Source organism: Strongylocentrotus purpuratus, unplaced genomic scaffold (assembly GCF_000002235.5).
Source record: "Strongylocentrotus purpuratus isolate Spur 01 unplaced genomic scaffold, Spur_5.0 spur5_scaffold_3, whole genome shotgun sequence".
Taxonomy (NCBI): domain Eukaryota; kingdom Metazoa; phylum Echinodermata; class Echinoidea; order Camarodonta; family Strongylocentrotidae; genus Strongylocentrotus; species Strongylocentrotus purpuratus.
In genome coordinates, this window is record NW_022145609.1 from 19347870 (window position 1) to 19372285 (window position 24416).

The 24416-nt window shown below is 37.4% G+C and overlaps 1 protein-coding gene across 1 annotated transcript; it reads right to left on the bottom strand.

Annotated features, from left to right (window-relative positions):
• Positions 1 to 2378: 2378 nt before the first annotated feature.
• On the bottom strand, positions 2379 to 23071 carry LOC105438983. The gene is made up of 11 exons (XM_030996982.1): positions 22978 to 23071; positions 19217 to 19323; positions 16895 to 16993; positions 15685 to 16035; positions 15038 to 15136; positions 11984 to 12361; positions 11301 to 11399; positions 9811 to 10155; positions 9412 to 9510; positions 6023 to 6373; positions 2379 to 3919 (listed from the first exon to the last, which is right to left on the bottom strand). Exons 2-11 carry the CDS (start codon positions 19317 to 19319, stop codon positions 3900 to 3902), a joined length of 1944 nt encoding a protein of 647 aa, XP_030852842.1. The 5' UTR covers positions 19320 to 19323; positions 22978 to 23071; the 3' UTR covers positions 2379 to 3899.
• Between the last annotated feature and the right edge of the window lie 1345 nt (positions 23072 to 24416).

The following is a 24416-nucleotide window of genomic DNA, read 5'->3' on the forward strand; positions in this document are numbered from 1 at the left end:
TACATTCACAAATTGAGATGTATCTGTGTAATCTGGTTCCGTGAGTTGCTTGATCTGCTCTCTGAGTTTCATCACATTGAACAGGGCTGGCCTGGGAGGAGCATCTACTGATACGTTCCTGTAAATATAAAGAACATGGCAGGAAAGTTTTGTGTAGAATTGTTAGTAATGTCCATACTGTACATCTAGAAAAGTAATTTGAATTTTCACAGCTTCAGTATTATTCACATAAATTGCAGTAGTGTGTGTATATACACAAACTAGACATCCTAGCACAATATTTCTACCTATGTAAAACAATTAAATTTGCAACAGTTATGCCTTTCTGGTTCCAGGCATCTGTCTTTACATGCCACTACATTTTGTGAAACTACCTTAGTTTCTTTACAGCAGTATTACAAATTTCACAAGTTCACATTTGGCTTGTCAGAGACCAAAACATTACATTGTAGTTCTCTGGAAATTCATGCTATCTGAGGTTGAGGTAACTCACTTGGCTTTAGCGAATCTTTGTAGAATCCTGTAGACTGCAATCACCAGTGCCAGTGAATCAGAGCGCGACACCTGTGAGGAGCCATCTCCAACTCTCAGATGCTCAATATCATCAGGCAGACTCACTTTACGCTGACCAATCAGTTACGCCCAAACGTCATCCGTTGTATTGACGACACTGTGCACCAGATGAAAGTAAGTAGGCTTCTGTGGCAGACTGTGGACTTGGACAGGCAGCATGAGAGCGTCAGGGTTGGAAACCCTCTGCCGCCAGATAGCGACGTGAAACTCCTCCACGCACTCGGGGCTCTCGATGTAGCTCGGAGAAAGGATGGGCACGATACAGCTGGCCTTATCGAGAGAAGCCAGATTGTCCTGCGTGTCGCTTGCTACAGCCTTCAGAACAAGACCAGGGGCATTACTCTCCAGGAGCTTGTAGATGAAATCTACAAACTTTTGATCATCACTGTAATAACTGATGATGACTTCGTCTTTGGTTGTAGACCCGGCTTCAGTCTCTTTGATCTTGGTGTCTGATTCGGAATGGTTTAAGACCCTGCTTAGTACGGGTGGGAACGGTACATCCGAGTTCGGTAATTTGTCAGCAGTACCAAATTCCTTCTGGATAGAAGCATGATGGAATGATGCCATCTCATCGTCTGAAGATGCACAAGGAATCTGGGAAAAAAACAATATATTAGTTTCATAATCTTGATTATATTGCACCAAAAATATTTACATTTCGCAAAGAATGTTGTACAAACATTAAGCAAATTATCTAGTGTAAATTCATGGAAATTGATGAGGAGTTGCATGTAATGTACAATTATTGTGTCATATCATCAACAACAAAAAATCTTAATACATCATGTCTCTTGTTTCTAATAAGAATGAATATCAACTTTATGTTTTGACATTTGGCTAATCGTCTTTCCACATAGCCCACTGTCCATTCTATCAATAATTAAGAAATTGAAATGCATGCACCACCAGTTACCTTGCAAATGATAACTATTTATCATGCAAATGAGAGGCCCAAGTGAGGAAAAAGAAAATTGTGAAAACTATGTTGGAAAAGCGGAACTTACATTGTCCTCATCAAAAACTTTGGTGAGAGCTTCACTTGTGTCCACCTTGCCTCCTGTTATCTCACTACCCTTCTCTTTCTCTCTCTCTCTTTTCATCTCTCATCTATTTTCTCTCTCTCTATCTCTCTATCTCTCTATCTCTCTCTCTCTCTTCATCTCTCATCTATTCTCTCTCTCTCTCTTTATCTCTCATCTATTATGATGATGATAACAATTAAAACAGTCGATTATGAGCGCCTTACATAGAATAACATCAGACATCAGATTCCCATTTATACCTTTTAATTCAGCTAACCTTTATACTTTACCCGCCCCTCTCCAAATCATTTTTTTAACGGGACGCCCGCCCCTCGATTGGGTGGAATCATTCCCTTTATTTATTTTTAAAATATTTTTCACGAATTTTTTTCTCTCTCTTCTCTCTTTTTTTCTCTCTCTTTATATCCCCTCTCTCAGTCTCTCTATCATCTCATTCCCTCTTTATCTCACTACCCTTCTCTCTCTCTTCATTTCGCATAATTATATTCTCTCACTTATCTCTCATCTATTATCTCTCTCTCCCTCTCTCTCTTTTTTTTATTTATCATCCTCTCCTTCTCTCAATCTCTCTCTCTCTCTCTCTCTCTCTCTTTATTTTTCATCTATTCTCTTTCTTTATCTCTCATCTATTATCTCTCTCTCCCTCTCTCTCAATTTCTAATCTACCATCCTCTCCTTCTCTCAATCTCTCTCTCACCCTCTCTCTCTCCCTCTCTCTCCCTCTCTCTCTCTCTCTATGTTTCTATTGGTACTTCCTGTAGTGTTTATTACATAAGACTTCCTCATTGATTAGTGTAAGTTAAACATGTAAAGAGTTTAAAGACAATTAACCTTGAGCGCTGTATATATGAAGGTAACTTACAAATGTATTTATTAGCTTTTCTGTTATATGCACATTCATGATTATTGAGTATACTTTAACGATAAACTTGGGTCTCCTTTTTCAGGGACACCATGAACAGTGAATTTTATGCTTAAACAAAATTGGTAACAAATATAAGAAGAATAATCTACAATAAAGTACATTTTTCTGAGTAAAATATGGTGATATCAATGTTGATTAAGAATGATATTAGATTAAGAAGCACATAACACTATATACTCATGGAACAACAAGGTAACTTCAAGAACTGCATGTATTTTTTTGTTAATTGACAAAGGTTTAAAGTAAGAAAAAATAATACATTTTGTATCTCCTACAGTTTTTACATTATATCTTATTCACTTATTTTTCGTTTACCACCAAAGGAGTAAATACATTTCCCATATGATTTTCCAAATCTGTCGGTCAATTAAATCTGGTGTCGCCAAAGCCACTGGCCCGTCTCTGGGGTCTAGTGGTTAAGGCACTGGAATTCTCAGCCAGTAACACGGATCGATTCCAGACGGAGACAATTTTTGTTCAACCTTTGCAAAGACATTTTAAAAGAGAACACAGCAATGGGGAACTTTGCTTCAAGCTACACAAATATCATTATCTAATTCCTTTCACATTATGAATATATAGGCCTAGGCTATATACCATGTCATAGCTAAAAATGACTAAAATAAATTGAAAATAAATCATCGTACCATTAGCATCATCATAATACTTTTTCAAAAATGAAAAGACCTCTTCTCTGAGTATATTATACACCACAAAGTATCCCCAAACAAAATCTTCTAATCTAAAACATATATACTTCGATAAGGTACATACAACTTGTACAGATATAATTTCGTCATTGAAATATAATAAAGATGATAACAAATAACATTCACCTGGCTGCCCAAATATGTGAAGACGGAATATATCAATTGATATAATTTACATATATCGGTTTACATATTATACATACCGTCTCAATACATTCTTAATACCTATACTCGATCCTATTATACGCATGCCTGCTCCCGGCTAACATTGAAATGAGATTAGGAAAGCGTCAAAGCAAAATCATTAACATTACAAGTCATGTACTCCAAAAATGTTCGAAATGAATATTTGATCTACGAAGTTGATAGAATATATATAATATCGGTATATATAAACCTATGTAACCTGTTTATGAACCTCGTCACATCACCCCTACATTAATAATAATAATAATAATATTCCACTTTTATTAAGCGCTAAAAACATCTACGACGTCTCTAAGCGCTTTACAAATATGCTATTGCCCCGGTCATTACTAAGCAAGTAATAAAATCATGACAGTTTCTCTTCTTTTCTTCTCGTTCTTCTTCCCCTCTTCCTCCTTCTCCTTTCTTTCATAAACTGTACATCGTTGATAGTAGTTCTCAACCCAACCGCCAGCTAGCTGCATGGTTCAAACAGAATTGATAGCGAAGATTACTGTTTACGATATAATTTTATACAAGGGGGGGTACTTAAATTTGCATGATTATTTAATAAATTCAAAAAATGCATCTCCTTCATATCTTTTGTAACTGTTCTTCGATAAAAAGCTACCAACTAAACTCGAAGATACAACGACCAGAGAATAATTACATATTCTGTCTCCTTTGTATTACATGCATTAATACAATTTGTCTTCTTCGATAAGCTCACAGTCCTGCTCCACAGGTACTCTGTAATAAAAGTCTGGCAGATGTTACTGGGTAAATCGAAGTTGGGCAAATTTTGTCCCATAATTGGGTTATATTCTCCCAACCATTTACTATATGAAGTTACCTATTAAAGGTAAAAATAGGTTGGGTAGATGTTACTTGGCAAATAGATGTTGGGCGAATGTCGTCTAATAATTGGGTTATGTCCTACCAACCATGAAATAATGTTATTGGGCAAATTCAAGTTGGGCCATTTTTGTCCAACATTTGGGTTATTTTCTCCCGAACATTTACTACAATAATTGTATACACTGTCGCTCATAACGTTGGAATATTAGTTTTTTACCCCAATTTATGAAATTATTTTGACAATGACTTATTCCTAATAGATCTAGATAATAGTACACATTCTCAGATTTTATTGAATATGAATTTGCCAGTATTTGTTCAGTGTGACTGCTAAAGCATGTGTATGCTAATATGCTTATCAACTAGGGGACCTACGCCCTTAAGTCATAAATGACAGTAATGAGGATTAATGCCCCACAAAAGGGCACTAATATAGCTCATCGACACGGTTTTGATCCTGGGGCCTCACAGTTACGAGGCCATTGCTTTGTCACTGAACCACGACTGTACGCAGCGGGGGCTAGGGTAGGGGGCAGTTCCCACAAATAAAAAAAAGAAAAAGAAAATGCAATCAATTATCAATAATAATAATAATTCATTGCATTTTACCCTGGTCCCCAACAGAAAAAAATCTTCTATGTGCCCATGCCTTGAGCCATAATGCATGGTCGTACAGAGGATTTTTTTTTGAAAAAGTATGTAAAACTATAGAACAATGGAAATCACTACAAATATTGCCAATTTGGTTATCAGTTTGTGACGCCATGTCCTCACTATATTGCTTTATATAGTTTAATCCCATTAATTTATCTTTTTATCCCCCAAAACTTGATTTCGCCCATTCCTTTGCCCAGGTTATATGATTTGTATCATAATGCGTGCATGACATTGTACAAAATCTTTTATAAACTTTGAAGAATTAATGCTATTTTCTGAATATTGTATATTCATATTTATTGATTTTTATCTAAGTAGTTTATCAAAAGTCACATTTTTCATGATTTAACTGAAAAAAATTACTCTACATTAGTGCATCCACACAAAAACATGTTAATATTACTCTAACTTGGATGCTGGTGTGAAGAAATAAGATTCTCAGGGGGGAAATAGGAATTTTATATTATCAATATAAATAAAATAATTAGTGGATAGTGAGGACATGACGTCACAGACTCATGAGTGAATTTCTAATTTGTCTTGTGATTTTCATTGTTCCATGGTTTTACAGACTTATTCTTAAATTCATATCTTTCTTATTAGTTATCCGATTTTGCTCAAACTTTTTTTGATTGGTTTGTCTGATTTTTCTGCTTCTATTGAAAGTAAGTTATTTTTGGAGTGGACTCCCTTGGCGACTTTAACAACTCGCTTTCTCGCCTTCTTGGCCCCAACAAGGCGCCTTGGCGAGTTAAACAAGTCGGCTTCTCTCTGCACGTTGAAGCTTCCGTATAATGCAGATATTTAAATCACTATAGATATTTTTAAAAAGATTATAATTAAGAAGTACTTTATTATTAAAATGAAGGGCCAACAGAAACTGCTTAAATAGTGGACATTGTGTATCGTCATGTAACATGCTTGTCGTATTGTCTCAAACCAAATCCATATCACCAAGTGAATTGCCAATACACTTACACTTTAGCCGGGCTATTGGGGACAATCATGACGATGTATTTATTATGTTCGATCCAAATAAGGGAAATGGAGTATAATCACACACTTACCTGATAGGTTGATGGAAATGAACTCAACATCAATTGTTGTAGTTCTAGGCCTGGTGTAAGCCTTCGACCCTATAACAGCAAACCACATCTCATTGGTATCTAAATAGAAAGCACCACCGTCATCCCTATATCCGTAGATATTTGCGATGACAGACTGCAGGTCAGACGGGTCGTTACCTATCCCTATTTGGACTTTATCATTATGATGGTTATACCAATCTCGGAAAACAACTCGAAATCCCAGCATAGCGTTTGTTTGTAGCAAGATTGCATTGTACAGCCGGCTGGTGGGGAAGGACGTTTTATTAATGAAATATGATTCGTCCTCCTCCAGATATGTTGATGAAAAATCTATAAGAAAAGATTTTGAAAAGACAACAAAAAGATAAATTAATTTAAAAAAACCCAGAAAAGAACAGGAAAACAAGTGATTTTCACATCCGTATACAGATGATTCACATCGGTTCTTCAACTGAGATTGGTAGGATAAGCTTCATCACCTTGCACTGACGCCACATCGCCACAACTATAGGCGTTATGGCGTGCGCCTGTAATCAAGCTAACAGTGGAAGTTACAAACTGATTCAGCCGAGGACGTAAGTTCGAAACTGAGTCACGTCTTTCGGATGGTGACGTTTAAAAGAAAAGTCCACTCGAAAAACAACTCACTTTCAGTAAAAGCAGAAAAATCAAACAAACCAATCAAAAAAAGTTTGGGCAAAATCGGATAACTAATCAAAAAGTTATGAATTTTTGAAAAAGTATGTACAACTATGGAACAATGAGAATCACAACACAAATTGCCAGGATGGTTATCAGTTTGTGACGCCATGTCCTCACTATTTATCAATTGCTCTAAATGGTTTAATCCCATTAATTTCCCTTTTTATTCCCCAAAACTTGTTTCCCCATGCTTTTGCCCAGGTTATATGATTCGTATCATATTGCGTGCATGACATTTCATAAAATCTTTTATGAACTTTGAAGAATTTATTCATTTTTTAAATATTGTATATTCATAATTATTGATTTTTATATAAATACTTTATCAAAATTCACATTTTTCATGATTTAACTTTAAAAAAATTACTTTATATTAGTGCATCCACACAAAACATATTACTATTAATCTAACTTGGATTCTGGTGTGAAGAATTAAGATTCTTAAGGAGAAAATAGGAAATTTATATCATCAATATAATTTTAAAAATCAGTGGAAAATGTGGACATGACGTCACAGACTCATGAGTGAGTTGCCAATTTGTCTAGTGATGTAGTGAATCACAGTGATGTAATTACTTATTCCTCTAAAAGATTTGTATCAATACATGTTGTGTGCATCCTCTTACACAGGTAGTCATACTGCGAGAGTATTTTGATATTTTGGTTTACACAACAAATGCTTTTAACCCTAATAAGGCTGGGGTCCATTATGCCCCCCCCCCCCCACGATTTCTCTGATTGTTCGTGAACGCATCCGGATGGCGCCCCGCCGATCGCAGACTTTTTTCTTTCCAGTCTTGTGCATCTTTTAAAACAATTTTTTTGAAAATCGTACCTACGGTTACAAAGTCACGTGACCTTTTGTCTCTGCATGTCAGCCCGAAAATCGCTCATTTTCGTGATTTGTGTACAAAACATATGGAAATGTCATTTTTTTCCTAAAAAAAAAATAAAACATTGGTTATTGGGTCTTGTTTAAAGTTTAGGTGTTTGTTTTGGGATTCAAAACAGTTAAGTTGTAGTTAGAAATGAATTAAAACAACAAAAACAACAAAAACAATGAAATACATAAGTTAAAAAACAATGAAATACATAAGAAATTATCAAAACAAGAGATAACATAAGGAATAACCTAACTCTTCCAATTTTTGTTGTATTATTGTTTCAAATGGTCTAACGAATACGTGTAGTGGAAACGAATGCTTGAATATAAAGAATATATGAATTATGGGTAAGAAGATGAATTTTATGACCTTATTTGCATAAATTACCATAAATATGAAAATTAGTGAATTTTTCTAAAAATAAATTTATCATAGTATTTTATAAACTTCACTTGACATGCGTGCAAATTTTCGCGGCGATCGGCCGTTTAACGGCCGAGATCTTAAGGCCCCCCCCCCCCCCGGCCATGTTAAGACCTCAAATACCCTGGCCTTTATAGGTTTAAAGAAAATGCAACCCCATATTACAAATGAATGCAGTTAAGTTCAGGCTAATTATATTACATAATGAATGTAGCAATATTATTAATTTCAATACATTTACTTAATATTCAACATCTATTAAAAAAAATATTACATTACTTTATACATTATATATGCAATATATGTCCTTTCCCCTATCCTTGTATTAGTTGAAATTATCATTATTTTAAAAGATCAAGTTAGGCCAGGCATATTCTATGATACATGATAAACCATGAACATTTTTTAATAGTGGACCCCTTTTAGTTGTTTTGGTTAAAGTCATTTAAAAGTATTACATTGTACATAAGAATTGCTCCTCAATTCTTACTTTTTATCGAAATTTTCCATACTAAACAGATAAAGTTATGTCAGGCATACATTATCATTTCCTGTGGTTCATGATGTTGTCTAATAAATAGTTACCCCCCCCCCCCCACCCTCTTTACTTTATTTATATTGTTTCATACTCATGTAAAAGTCACAAAATGCAATTTTTTAATAACGAAATTTTAACGGATAGGATTTCCGGTTGTTTAGGTTTGGGAAGCTGTAATTCATTTAGGCAACCAAGCTGGACCCTTGTGACATTTTAATTAATGTTAAAGGATATGTCATATAATTATGTTCGCTGTTAATTTTAGTATATGATTCGATGTAATCAATTTAAGCTAATTTTAATAGGGGCATTTCCCCCCTTGGATGGATGAAAAAATGGACAAAGTTTGTATAGAAAACTGGCCTTTCCCGATACATATTATACAGACATGTTTATACGACTACATAATAATTACAAAATCTACCCCTGGAATTACCCCCCCCCCCCCCTCCCTAAAGGGGACAAAAAACACCCCTGTTCGTTAAAGGGGAATTCTACCCTAATAATAAGTTGGTTTTAATCAAGAATATTTTTTTACGGGGGGTAATCGTCCTCGAGGGGGGGGGGTTATTGTACAAGGGGTTAATATTCAAGGGAGGGGGGGGTAATTGTCCTCGAAGGGTAAATGTGTCATAGGAGGGTATAATAGGGGGAGATTGACCTGGGGGTGCTTGTCCTCGGGGGGGGGGATAATTTTCCGGAGGTAATTTTCCGGGAGGTTATTGTCTTGGGGGTAATTTTCCCGCTGGTAATTGGCCGGGGGTGATCGCCCAGGGAGTAATTGTCCTAGAACCATAAATATCAGTTGTTCTTTGACTTACTGCATGCTGATTCATCCTCGTAATGATCGCATTGGTAATATCCATCGCAAATGACAGTCGGTGACACGCTCATGTTGGAGCTTGAACATGCAAATAAGGCTGGTAGAAGATAGAAGATGGGGAGAATAAATAACATATGTGTAGCTCGTAATGCTTGGACATTTTACAATTTAATTTATTAGGTTTTCTTTGATTATTATTAGTAATTAGGCTCGTTTAGAAATTACCTTCTTTATATTATTATTTCCGATAAATCTGGAAACATGTTTTATCTTCATCAGTCGACCGGTGTTGAATGATTCTCGTTTTACAACTAGTAAGATACCAGTTATCATTGCTTCTTTACACCGAGCTTTAGATTTCCCCGATATATTAAAAGAAAATTAATTCAACACTCACTTGATAGGTCAATGGAAATGATTGTAACGTTCATTTCAAGCTTGGAGTATCTCGTCCCTCCTATGACAGCTAACCACATCACATCGGAATCTACATAGACATCATCTGGACTATGGTAAATGTCTCTATCGATAGTTTTGATAACAGACTGTATGTCAGACGGATCGTAACCTGTTCCTATTTGGACTCCAAAATCATGATCGCCATCATCATATTGAAACACAACTCGAAATCCATTTGATGCGTTTGTTTGTAGAATGCTTGCGTTATACAATCGTACTGCGGTGGTTCGTGAAAAGGAGATGAAATGTGATTCGCCTTCCTCAAGATATGTTGCTGAATAATCTGCAAGGCAAAACGAGACAAGAAAGAAAGAAATTGATTCTAAAAATCAAGAAAAGAAAAGAAAAACAAGTAACTTTTGCATCTGAAGATGATTCTTATCAGTTCTTCATTTAGAGATTGGTAGATAAGCTTCATCATCTTGCACTGACTACGGTAGGGGAGTTTCTCCCAAAATAAAATCCACTGTATTGTCCATACGATTTGACCCCTCTAAGTTACTCAAAACATCTGGGTCATTACTCAAAAAAAGTTGCCGATCTGACTGTATGTGTCAGAGCTCCCAAAACAGAGTTTCCTCCCATCTACCTCATTCACGAAAATTTGTTGGACAAAGAATGCACAAAGAAGACGAAAGACTTGATGAATGGCTGGTCGTCAACGAAACGGAGTTAAGTCTTTTGTCAACTGTTTGTTGCTACGGCCGGCAGCCAGTGAAAACGAATTTGTTTAATCAAATTGTGGAAATGCAAGCATTACTTTAAACAAGCAGAACTTTGTTTTTCCTGGCTCATTTTTCCGGATTGAGGTGTCATATAAAAGGGCAGAAAATGAACGTTCTAGAAATGTGATTTTCACTTTGAAGTTCAGATACCGCTCGCCAAATGACTGTCTGATACCCTCTTCTCAAAATGTTTTTAATCACTCATGAAATATGCATTATATGAGTTACATCAAATGAAAGAGGAGGATCTAACCTTTGCAGATATGTGTCATTTATTAGTTATAATTTGATTAAGTTATGAAAAACATCGATTATTCTCGGTTTCGTTTTTTCTGGGACGCACTTTATATGGCTTCATAGATCAACACCCTCTTTCCAACAATTCCTTGTTCGTGAACCTGTGACCTGTTTCATAAAACCTGTTATCAATAACAAGTTACAACAACTGTTATAAGCTATTGTAATCGTGGCATTTGATTGGCTGAGAGCAAATTTGTTATCAATAACATGTTTTATGAAACAAGCTAGCCCCTGTTGTAACTATTTATTAAAGGGGATTCGTTAAGTGGGATTTCTGCAAATTTGCCTAAGTTGTTGTCTATTTCAATATGGTAGTAGGCAGCGCAACATAATGCGTCAGAACCCGGGGATGTAGCCAAAGAGAATATAAGTTTAAAAACTAAGGAGGTATTATGTTACTTACTACATGATGATTCATCCTTATAATTGTCACAATTGTAAAATCCATCACAAACCAACGTCACTGACACGCTCATGTTCGATCCCGGACAAGGATATAAATCTAAAATAGAAAAGGACGATGCATATATGTTTTAGGGGTATTTACTTAGTTCTGATTATAAACATAATCTCTAAAACAATAAGACCATTGTAACACCATAATCTGTGTTCCTTTATAATGACCATTGATATCAACTGATTCATCTTCTGTTGTATTTGATCTTAAACATAGACTATTGCATAATAATTATTATGCTCTTTTGTATTAATAGCTTTAATACTTGTTAATGGAAGGGAGCCCGACTTAATAGTTATGTTACAAAAGGATGTTAATATTGGTGAGAGGTAGGACACCCATGTTTATTAGAGATTCATGTCCGCAAATCTTGAATCGTAGTTTTTTAACCTACGACGGAGTACAGGCACTTCTTCAGCTTGTTGGGTAGTTTTTGTCAAAAGTTGGTGGAAAATCGGACAGCCTCCCCACGTCATATTTTACATCTAGTGATATAACTGTATAACAATAAAGCCAAAATCTAAATGAATACAGTTTGATCATTTATACGTCACTTCTGTTACCTCGAGTAATAATTGTATTATCACAAGGAATTGAACAGTAAATCCGATTGATGCAATTATACTCACTCAGCAAATCAATGGCAGTAACACTAATACCCATACGGATAAGACTGTCTGGCCACCCTCCTATGGCAGCAAACCACATCTCATTGGTATCTACATAGATATCATCAGGAAGGTAGGGTGGATATCCATGGAAAGTTGTGATGACAGACTGTGAGTCAGACGGATCGTTACCTGTGCCTATCAGAAGTTCATCATTATCCCGACGGAGCTCCATATCTTGAAACCCAACTCGAAATCCTTTGGTAGCGTTTGTTTGTAGCAAGGTTGCGTTATACAATCGAATGATAGCGGCGTATGCAGGGCGATGTCTCATCTCCCTGATGTATGGTACAGAGATGAAATGTGATTCGCCTTCCGGAAGATAAGTTGCTGAATAATCTGTTAGAAATTTGTGTTCAATAAATTTGAAATAATCAAGAAATGAAAATTTTAAAAAAAGTAATTTTCGCATCTGTAGATGATTCTTATCAGTTCTTCAACTAGAGATGAATAGATAAGCTTCATCATGTAGCACTGACTAGTTTTGGAGCCTCTCCCGGAAAACCTATATTATACATACGATTTGACTCACTTAAAGCCACACTTGTAGCTACTTGCTCCCTCTACCGTGTGAGTCAAAAAAAGGTTTACACTTAGAAAATTGCTAATTATTAAAAAAATCATCTATGAACAGTAGATTATTATGCATCTCATGAAAGAGTGTGTTATCCCAAATCACTTGGTACCATTTTTGTGTGGTATGTGTTCACGCTTGGATGAACAGGTGGCATTGTTTGCGAGAGTGCAAAAATCGACTTGCGCCAAAGTGATGCCTTCAGTATGTATTATGTTGGGATTAGCGGGAGAGAATGGATTGAATGTATCAAATGAAATGCATTGCATTTTTTTTTTTTGCAAAGGGCAAAGTCACACACACCCACACACACGCGCACACATGTTCGTTGATATTTGATATTCGATATGTGTGGCATGATTAATTTTGTTAGGGGTGTTATTTGGATCTGCAAAGACCGAATTAAAACCCAAATCCCAATTGTTTTATTCAAACATCACATAGGCAACTTTGGCGCAAGTCGATTTTTGCACTCTCGCAAACAATGTCTCCTGTTCATCCAAGCGTGAACACATACCACACAAAAATGGTACCAAATGATTTGGGATAAAACACTCTTTCATAAGACATATAACAGTTTAATGTAATAATTAGCAATCTTCTAAGTGTAAACTTTTTTTTGACTCACACTGTATATAGAAAACAATAGCTAAGCGGTGCCTATTGGTCTCCTTGTCCATGACCCCCTTTTTCTTATGTTAATTGCGAGCTGAGTTGATGAGATAACCACCTGTTAGTGACCTCGCTCGGTGGTCTAATCCCTCATAGCCAAACTAGTCCAGGTGGCCTTTAAAGTTAACTAGACTAATAGTTGGTGACCTGAACGTATCTGTCAGAGCTCAGTGCCAAAACCGAGCATGAAATCGAGTCGATTTCAACCCATCTACCTTACGCACGAAATTTCGTTGGTAGAAATTATGACTGGATATTACGAACACGAGAAAGATCAAAAATTATACAGGGACTGGTTTGTATCGGACGCACCTTAAAGAATGAGAGCATTTCTCTCTAAAAATCATATTGACATAATTTATATAGGAAACATTCTCTTTTCATTACAATATATAAATCCTGGTATGCAGACATACGACTTCAGTTTGACAAATTTGTTTGCTTAGACCCGACTTCATGAGGTCTGTTGAGGTACTTTAGTGGGGGGGGGGGGGGGGTTACCCGACAGCTTCACAAAGTCTGCCACATATTTTATCAATGACTTAGATGATCTAAATAACGTTGAGGGGTCGAATAATTATTGTGAAATGATTGACTATTCAGTCTTTGGCTTAATTCCACCAAGTCGTGAAAAGTCGTTGGAACAAAATGATTGGGTACCCTAATAGGCCGCGGGAGCACAAAAGTCCCCGAGACAGACGAACAAGTTTGTTTTTAAAAGAATTAAGAGCATTTACCGTAAAAATGCAAGACACTGACGAATTTCACAATTTCATAAAATTGTAGAATGTGAAAGAATGCGAAATAAACGGCTCCATATTTCCGCGCCCGCATTTCAACCGTATTCGGACACCTACCCCCTGGACATCCACCCCCGGATAACCACCCCAGATAACTAACCCCTAGGACAACTACCCCCTATATATAAGACAACTTCCCCTAGGGCAACCACCCTCTAGGACGACTACCCCCAGGACAACTACCCCCGGACGACTACCCTCAGACAACCATTTCAACAATTACGTATTTCTGTACATGGGCCATGTTGCATACAACTTGTTAGGGGTTTCAGGTTACTTGTATAGCTACTAAAATCGTTGCATTTGATTTGCTGAGAAACAATCAGCCTTTTCACACACAGCTAAAATTCATCGTTTCTAGAGATGATTAGAATCACTCAACAGTTTTAAACATGTTTATAGACAAAATTTCCCAGTGTGAACATCGTTTATACGATGTTGGGATAGATACGAAGTCGCGATCCTAAAAGCAGGCTGCAGATACGAAGTTCGTATCTAGAGAGCTTGACATTTTGTGTGTGAAAGGAAATTCGTGTTTAAACGTGTTTAAACTGGATGGAGCGTGCGCTTTGATTGATATGACATGACCTTCAATGCGCAATGGCACTACTGCGCATTTTACGAGCAGTAGTTAATCACGAAACTATTAACGATCGCAACGAAATTTCTGTGTGTGAAAGGCTCGTGATTAGTTTAAACACGTTTCAAACACGTTTATACTAATCATGTTTATAGAATTTTAGCTGTGTGTGAAAAGGCTGATTGTTTCATAAAACGTTAGAATTAGATATTACAGACCCTGATGTAACTAATAAGGTATATGCTAATTGGGATTTCTGCAAATTTGCCTGAGTTGTAGTCTATATCATGTATAAGTTATTGGACAATGGAACATAATGCGCCAGCACACAGGGATGTAGCCAAAAAGAATATCAGTATAAAAAACTAAAGAGGTATTCCGTTACTTACTACATATTGATTCATCCTTATAATTGTCACAGTTGTAAGATCCATCGCAAACCAACGTCACTGACACGCTCATGTTCGATCCCGGACAAGGATATAAATCTAAAACAGAAAAGGACGATGTGTGTTTTAGTAGTATTCACTTAGTTCTGATTATAAACATAATCTCTAACATAATAAGACCACAGTTTGCGCTCCTTTATAATGACCATTGATATCAATTGATCCATTTTTTGTTATAATTGATCTTACACATAGACTATTGCATAATGCTCTTTTGTGTTAATAGTCTTAATACTTTTAAATGGAAGGGAGCCCGACTAATAGTAACGTTACAAAAGGCTGTTAATATTGGGGGAGGTAAGACACCCGTTTTTATTAGAGATTGATGTCCGCAAATCTTAAATTGTAGTTTTAACATACAGCGGAGTATGGGCTTTTGTTAAGCTTGGTGGGAAATTTCTTTTCGGGCAGCATCCCCACGTCATATTCTACATCTAGTGATGTCACTGTCTAACAATATAGCCAGAATCGAAATAAATACAGTTTTATCACCGCATTTATGTCACTTCTGTTACATCGAGTAATTTTATTTGGAAAAAAGCCACAAGAAATTGAACAGTAAATCCGATAGATGCAATTATACTCACTCAGCAAATCAATCGCAGTAACACTAATACCCATAAGGATACGACTGTTTTGACGCCCTCCTATGACAGCAACCCACATCTCATTGGTATCTAGTACATAGATATCATCACGATTGTCGTATGTATCTCCAGGGATAGTTGTGATGACAGACTGTATGTCAGATGGGTCGTTGCCTGTCCCTATTAGGACTTCATCATCATGATTAAAGAGCAACATATGATAAAACTGAACTCGAAATCCACTCGTAGCGTTTGTTTGTAGCAAGGTTGCGTTATACAATCGTATTTTTGTGGAGTCTGGTAAGAAGATGAGATGTGATTCGCCGTCCGGAAGATAAGTTGCTGAATAACCTGTCAGACAATTTTTTTTTCAACGAATTAAAAAAAAAATAGAAATGAAAATAAAATCAAGTCGATTTCAACCCATCTACCTTACGCACGAAATTTCGTTGGTAGAAAGTATCACTGGACATTATACAAACACGAGAAAGTTCAACAATTAAACAGGGATTGATTAATATCGGGTGCACCTTACAGAATGAAAGCAATTACCCCTAAAAATCATATTGACACAACTCATATCGGAAACATATTCTCTTTTCATTACAAAATATAAGTCTTGCATATGCAGACATATGGCTTCATAATTATTAACAAAAATGTTTGCTAAGAACCGACTTCACGAGGTTAAGTACGGTAATTTAAATCGATGGTTACACTCAGACTGCCACATGTTGTATCAATGACTTACACGTTGAGGAGAAGAACTGGATGAGTGAAATGATTGACTATCCAGGTCTTTGGCTTAATTTTACCAAGTTGTGAAAAGTCGTTGGAACAAAATAATGGGATACCCTAATAGGCCGGGAGCACAAAAGTCCCCGAGACAGACAAAACAACTATGTCTTCAACAATAAAACTTGTTATCAGTAACAAGTTACAATATCTTTTATGATATACTGAAATAGCGACATTTGATTGGGTGATAGCAAATCTTTTTTAAAAAAACCGTTAGAATTAGTTTTAATTAACAAATTGTTCTGAAACAGACACCTGATGTAACTAATGAGGGGTATGCTAATTGGGATTTCTGCAAATTTCTGCAATGTAGTCCTTATCACGTTTATGGTAGAACATAATGCGTTGTAACACGGGGATGTAGCCGAAAAGAGTATCAGTATAAAAACTAAGGGGATATTCTGTTACTTACGACATGTTGATTCATCCTCGTAGTTGTCGCAGTTGTAAAATCCATCGCAAACCTTCGTTATTGGCACCGTCATATTTGATCTCGAACAAGGAAAGACATCTAAAACCATAAAGAATTATGAAATTAGACGTCCAACACTCTTTCTACTTTAAAATTGGGCTCAAAGATAAAGGTGAGTTTTGGTAATGCGATTGTATTGTGAAGGAAAAGGTGTGGAATGGATCAGAAAAAGTTGATCATGTAGCATGTAAGTATTTGTGTGCGCTGTAAGGTTCTGGAGTCAGCAAAATCATAATAAATTTGGCCCAGTCTTGGTAAAGTAACAAGCACTGTACAAAGAAAGATGTTTATGGGACTGTCGGGGATAGTACTACCCAGGCGCGGATCCAGGGGGGGCCGAGCGGGCCTTGGCCCCCCCCCCCCCCGCAAAAAAAAAAAAAAAAAAAAAAGAGAGAAAAAAGGAAAAGAAGGGAAAGGGAAAGAAAGAAGAGGAAGAAGAAAAGAAAAGGGGGAAGAAGGAGATCGGGGGGCCGAAAGGGCCTTGCCTCCAAAGCTGTTGACCCCCCCCCCCCCCTCCCCCAATCAAAAAAAATAAGAGAGAAGGAAGGAAAGGGAAAGAAAAATGGAAAAGAGGAGATACTGGCGTACTGATACTGATTGCTCATCTGACCGTGATTAAATGCCTAAAACCCCAAAGCTTTCGGGGGCTCTGCCCCCTGGATTCCACCTGGGGCCCTACGGCGGGCCCTTAGATACTCATCTGACGGTAATTCAATGCCTAAAACCCCTCTTTTGGAGGGCTCCGCCCCCTGGACCCTACGCCAAATAGTGACCTTCCAGTGTAACAAAATTATTTTCGAGAACGGTACAACGAATCGTCTTCTTTCTCTAATGATTTAATGAAAATTAAAAGCTTCCGAGCTTCGCGCGGGAGGGGGAAACCTGAATTCAGACGAGGATTTAGAGTCGAGAACTGTACAGCCAACCGTCTTATTTCTCTCATAATCTTATGAAACTTAAAAACTTCCGCGCTTCGCGCGGGAGGGGGGGGGGAGACCTGAATTCAGACGAGGATTAAGAGTCGAGAACTGTACAGCCAATCGTCTTCTTTCTCTCATAATCTTATGAAACTTAAAAGCTTCCGCGCTTCGCGTGGGAGGGGGGGGGGGACCTGAATTCAGACGAGGATTAAGAGTCGAGAACTGTACAGCCAATCGTCTTCTTTCTCTCATAATCTTATGAAACTTAAAAGCTTCCGCCCTTCGCGTGGGAGGGGGGGACCTGAATTCAGACGAGGATTAAGAGTCGAGAACTGTACAGCCAATCGTCTTCTTTCTCTCACAATCTTATGAAACTTAAAAGCTTCCGCGCTTCGCACGGGAGGAGAGGGGGGGGACCTGAATTCAGACAAGGATTAAGAGTCGAGAACTCTACAACGAATCGTCTTCTTTCTTTAATAGTTTAATGAAACGTCAAAGCTTCCGCGCTTCGCGCAGGAGGGAGAGGGGGTGACTGAATTTAGACGAGGATTAAGAGTCGAGAACTTTACAACGAATCGTCTTCTTTCTCTAATAATTTAATAAATCGTAAAATTTTCCGCGCTTCGCCCTGGAGGGGAAAAACTAAATTCATACGAGGATTAAGAGTCGAGAACGGTACAACGAATCGTCTTCTTTCTTCAATAGTTTAATGAAACGTCAAAGCTTCCGTGCTTCAAGCAGGAGGGGGAGGGGGGGGCTGAATTTAGACAGGGATTAAGAGTCACCATTACGTACCAATATTTGGCTCGCATAATTTGAAATTTGGGCCCCCCCCCCCCTAAGAAATCCTGGATCCGCGCCTGGTACTACCTGATTTTCTTATCTTTCTATGCTCATTACTCAGCCAATATACATTTCTTCCAAAATTGTTTGGCACATGACATTTATTTGTAATCTTTTTTTTACAAATCATGCCAAACAAATAATCAAACTGTGCCACATTATAATGTACCATGGCACCATGAAATTGTGTGATCTAATGTAAGTTAACATTTAATATTTATTTAATCTTAAGTATGTTTAAGTACTTTATCTATAGATGGATATGTTGTGCTTTATAAATATTGTTATTATTATCGATATGTTATTATTATTTACTCGCTTCTATTTATAACTATACACTTTTTCTTCATATTATATTAGTGGATTATATAGTAGACAGTGATAGATGAACAGTTATATCTCCCTCCCAAAACAAAAAATTAATAAAAAAATCTAGGCCTAGAAACATTGATCAACAAATAAATTCGTAACCGGTATACATTTGTTCAATGTTACTTACCCCCAACTGCAATGTGGATGAGGGATGTCATCCAAAGAATGAGGAGAAGCTGGACAACTGAGTGGGTTTTTCCGAAACACTTCTTCATTTTCATTCCGTTCATGCCACTGGGATTAAAATAGAAGACTGATATTGTAATACGATGCAAATATATCTAATAGAATAGTGATAATGACAATAAAAATAGTATTAATAATTATAATGATAATGATATAATGATAATGATGATAACAATTAGATTTATAAATATACCCGGGGGTCTCAGTCATGTAGAAACACTGTAAGCATGCGTGACCACAGGTTTTCCACACACCGCCTAAACGAGGATCTTTTATGAAGCCAAAGTGCACCCTAAATGAGGATGTGTCAAAATGTAATAATGTAATGTAAACTAATTTGATGGAGAAATTTGTAAACATAAATGTTTGTCAAGTACCTAAAAAGCTCTTTGTTCGATTCAGTATATAAACTTCACTCACTATATTTACAATGCCATACCCATTAATCATAATGAGAAATTAAATGGCAAGATAATAACACTAAACCAAATTAATTATTTCTTATGCTCCTTATTTTAGTCTGGAGAAAATTGTTTACATGTAAGACTATACATAACTTTTGTAGTTGAATACTGCCGATTAATTAATGGGCAAAAATTAAGTGGGAAGAAAAATTGTAAGCATGCTATGTTCAATTTGGAATGAAATGTCACAAAGCAGTTTCCTAGAAGAAAATAAATCGGTATGGACGACAAAAAAAAAAAACTCCTCAAAATGTTTAAAGATAAAGTTGAGTTCTGGTCATGTGATTGCATTGCGAAAGAAACGGTGTGGAATCTATCAGAAAAGGTTGATCATCAGTATTCGTGTGAATTGCAAGGTTCTGGAATCATCAAAATGATAAGAAATTTGGCCAAATCTTGGCAAAGTTACAAGCACTGTACGCAAAATGATGTATATGGGACTACACGAATACATGGCGAAAAAAATCCTACCCGGAATTTTACGATGTTTCATGTCATATTTAGAATATGAAGGCATTTGAAGAGCCATGCTTTTCAGGGAACATGTTTAATCTGATGTTCTTCCACCCTTGCATAATAACAATGATAACGCTCACAAATTATTTGTTACCTCTTCCCAGAACTCAACTTTCTCTTTAAGAGGGGATAGCACACAAATCGAAATTAAACTAAACTAGAGGGTTGCATGAGCGGCGCGGGACTTGAGGTCGGGTATCTGATATAAAGCACGCATGAATAAAAGGAACGGAACTAGAGGTTACATGAGCGGAATTATACAAGTAGGTCAGGTCTGTGATATAAATCATGCACACATAGCATAAATAAAAGGAGCTGAACTAGGGGTTGCATGAGCGGAAATAGAGGTCGGGTACCTGATATAAAGCACACATAAAATTAATGAAAGGAGCGGAACTGTAGGTTGCATGAGCGGAGCTATATAGGTCAGGTCTATGATATAAAGCATGCACACACAGCCTAAATAAAAGGAGCGGAACTTGAAGTTGCATGAGCGGAAATAGAGGTCGGGTATCTGATATAAAACACACATAAATTAAAAGAGCGGAACTAGAGGTTGCATGAGCGGAACTATAGTCGGGTTTGAAATATGAAGCACACATAAATCAGGCCCCGTGGAGTTTTTTTTTTAAGTGGGGGGGGGGGGCTAAAGTATTTTCGATCAAGTACAGCGTAGCGGCATGAGGCTCCGCCCGGCGCCCCCTGAACCTCAGGGGTTTGGGGCATTTAATTACGGTCAGATGAGCATATTTTGTTACCTTATTTATGACACTGACGAATCAGTCTATTAATGTCTTAATGTCAAATGGAATTGTAAGAAAATATTGGCAAGATCGAGTTAAACAGATATGAAAAGGAAAACCCATTTCTTCTTGTTTCCCCTTTCATTCTATTTCTTTTCTTTCTTTCCTATCTTTTTTTCGGGTCTTTCTTTTCATTCTCTTTCTTTTTTTTCTCTCCACTTTTGGGCGTGTAACTTTCCCCAACCCTCCCCCTTATCCCCACCACCACTGGTACGCCAGTGGGTCCCCCCCCCCAACTCCGGGGTCGAAAGGACCGCATGCGTGTTCCCTAAATCTCCGGTAAAGGGGTACTTTTTCGCGCGAAAAAGTCCGGCCCGCCATTGACTTTCACACCGGAGATAGGGGAGTGCTTTCAAATAGAGGGAACATGCATACGCGTACCCTAAATGGGGGGGGGGGTACAATGACATTCGGTTTTGGGTCTGTGAAACAGTGCAACGGTACCTTTTGGGCGGATGTTGCCCTCCCATCGACGGAAATGTTTATGTCAGCCATCGCTCATGTGACGAGAAAATGTTGGCCTTTGAAATAAATTCATTGCCCTATATTAACATTTTTTAAAGCGCAGGGTCACATTTTGTCATTGAACTTAATCCATTTACGCCTAAGCCTTCTTAACACTGAGAAACTTTAATTAAATTATATTCTATACTTTTTTTTATTAAGTGTGTGTGTGTGTGGGGGGTGAGGGGGGGGGGGGCTCGAGTTAGAATCTGTAGTGTTACTTAAGAAACTCTTAGAGTTATAGGCTACTAGATTCATGTCTCCCTTATTCGGTCTTGGGTATTATTATTTGAGGTAGACATTCTAGACATCAATGTTTCTCCTAGTAATCTTTTTTTTTTTTTTTTAATCCTTTTTTGTTTCAAATTACTCTTTTTGGCCATCTGGGTTCCCCTTTTCTGTATTGCTAGGTTGCCCCCCGCACCTTACCATGGGGCCCTAAAGAGAACCTCTGGATGCTCAGCTGACCGTTATAAAATGCCTAAAACCCCTGAGCTTCACGGGGATCAGCCCCTGGACCCCACGCCAATAAGTGACCTGCCAGTGTCACAAATAAGGTTTCTCAATATGCCTATATGACAGTAATTTAATGCCTAAAGTCCCTAAGCTTCCAGAGGCTCCCCCCCCCCCTTGACCCCCGCCGGGGCAAAGCCCATGTACCCCCACGCCAATAAATGCTCCACTTGCTTCGCTCGCCTACGCTCTACCTGATCGTTAATACTCTACTTTGAAAAACGTTCCGCGGGGCTTGCATGTAACATCTAAGAGTGGTGGTGATGCAGATTTTTCCTCCCCCCCCCCCAAAGTTTTTGCTCATTACGCCACTGCCACTGAATTTGAGCCCCCTGAAATTTTCTCCCCCCCCCCCCCCCCATCTCAAACTGCTTTCGGCGCGTCTGGTAATAATAAATCATAATATCAATAATGATGATAATAATAATAATATTGATAATGATGATAATAATAACAATTTTGATACTGATAACAATAATGTTAATATCAATAACAATAATAATAGTAGCTACGTTAATAGTTTCACACGAGATTCGTCCTGATGGTAAAGCTTGGAAGACCAAAGTGGCTGTTGTTACTTTCATACAGTAACTTGAAATCCATTGTTTTTTCACAAAAACATCAACATTGATTATGGCAAGGAAACTTGTCAATGAAAACAGTATCATATCATGTTAATTTTCAATGTCCGATCTTCAACTAACCTTAAGTATTACATTATTTCTTATATACATTTCAAATAAACTTGGAGCATTGGATTCTCTAAGTATATGATTATAAAACAATGAAAACATCAGTGGTTGTTTCATAACATAAGAATATATTTTGAAATACTAGAAGTGATCATTTTGCAGTAAAATGAATGAAATGATAATATAACTAATTTAAATCTGACGACATACCTTAATACCTTTGGTCTGCAAGTGGATTTGTAACGAATCGTAAAGATGAGTTCCCCTTTCAACACCACAGCTTGTGACTGGCAGGTGCAGTAGCAAGAGATGCAATATATTATGAATATTGGGAAATTGCTGAATGCGTACTGCATGAACGGACCTTTACTTTTGCACAACTACCGGTACAGCAACGCTTAGCTGTTTAAGATGGCAGTGGCGTACCCGTGGAAGAGGTGGCCGGGGGAGTGGGGGGGGGGGGGGGCAGCTCCCATTACAAGCAACGTTGGGGAAACTCAGAAAGAAAGGGGGTATTTGAGAAAAAAAAGTGACAAACCTGACAAAATGGGAACACAAATTTGGCAAAATCAAGAAGGAAATAAAAAGAATCACGAAGGGACATTAAACAAAAAGGAATTCCGTGGCATGCCCGGCTAAAAGGTAGGGTTGCCTACTTATGGTACGCCATTGGATAATGGGCAGCGCGGTATGAAAACTCTAACCCATACCTTGCAATATTTGTTTTCCCCTTTTCTCTGTCTTTTTCTTTATTTTCTCTTTTTCCCTTTTTTGTTGGTAGCCGCCAAGGGGGGGGGGGCACGGGCCCGCTGTGCCCCCCCCCCCCCGCAAGAATCCGCACCTGGGCTTCCATTACCTTTTCTATTTCATCCGACACACACACACACTCTCTCTCTCTCTTTCTCTCTTCTCTCTTCTCTCTCTTTCTCCCGACCCCACTCTTTTCTCTCTCTTCCCTCTCTCTAGCTATCTAAATTTCTCTTCCCCCCCCCCCTCCCTCTCTCTCACACTCCCCCTTCGCTCCTCTCATTTATTCCTCTCTTTCTTCCTGATGACTCATATAAAAGGGAGCATACTAAACAAAGATTATCCTTGCTTTTATAATAACAAAATGTTATTTTTGGGACAATTAACACAATAATGACAATAAAGTTTTGACTGTAGTACAGACAAAATAGTCATAAAATGACTTGTTTTAATAAAAAAGTATCAAACTTTCAATTTCTTCAATAATATGTGCATCAAAGGATACATGTACTTCCAACTATGGTGTGCTAAAAGAAAGTCATTCATATGTTTAAACCTGTTCCATAAGTAATTTGATGTCTTAAAGCAGTTGGTCTGCACGTTGCTCCAAATGTTTTGGCAGCATCACAGTCTAAAAAGAACAAATCATTTTGAATGACAACCATTTGATGGCATAAAGTTTTATTTATACATGTTTATTTCTGTTTGCAATTTACTTGCAATTACATTAAAATCATGAGTACATAACTGCATCAGAGCAAATATATCAAGACAACAGAGTTTATTATAAGACTCTACAAAGAAATGTATGTTGATATCGTAGTCTAGTGGATAAGTCACTAGGCTTTTGATCACATGGTTTGTGTTTTGAGTCCCGCCACAGTATAAGCCTCAGATTACTG

Excerpts from the sequence above, each read along its gene's own strand:
- LOC105438983 (XM_030996982.1), bottom strand. The coding sequence starts at position 19,319 with ATGAACGGAATGAAAATGAAGAAGTGTTTCGGAAAAACCCACTCAGTT. Across the intron at positions 15,137-15,684 it reads TACTGCGATTGATTTGCTGA|ATTTATATCCTTGTCCGGGA; the intron begins GTGAGTATAATT and ends TTTCTGTTTTAG. Across the intron at positions 3,920-6,022 it reads CATTTCCATCAACCTATCAG|CTAGCTGGCGGTTGGGTTGA; the intron begins GTAAGTGTGTGA and ends TGAACCATGCAG.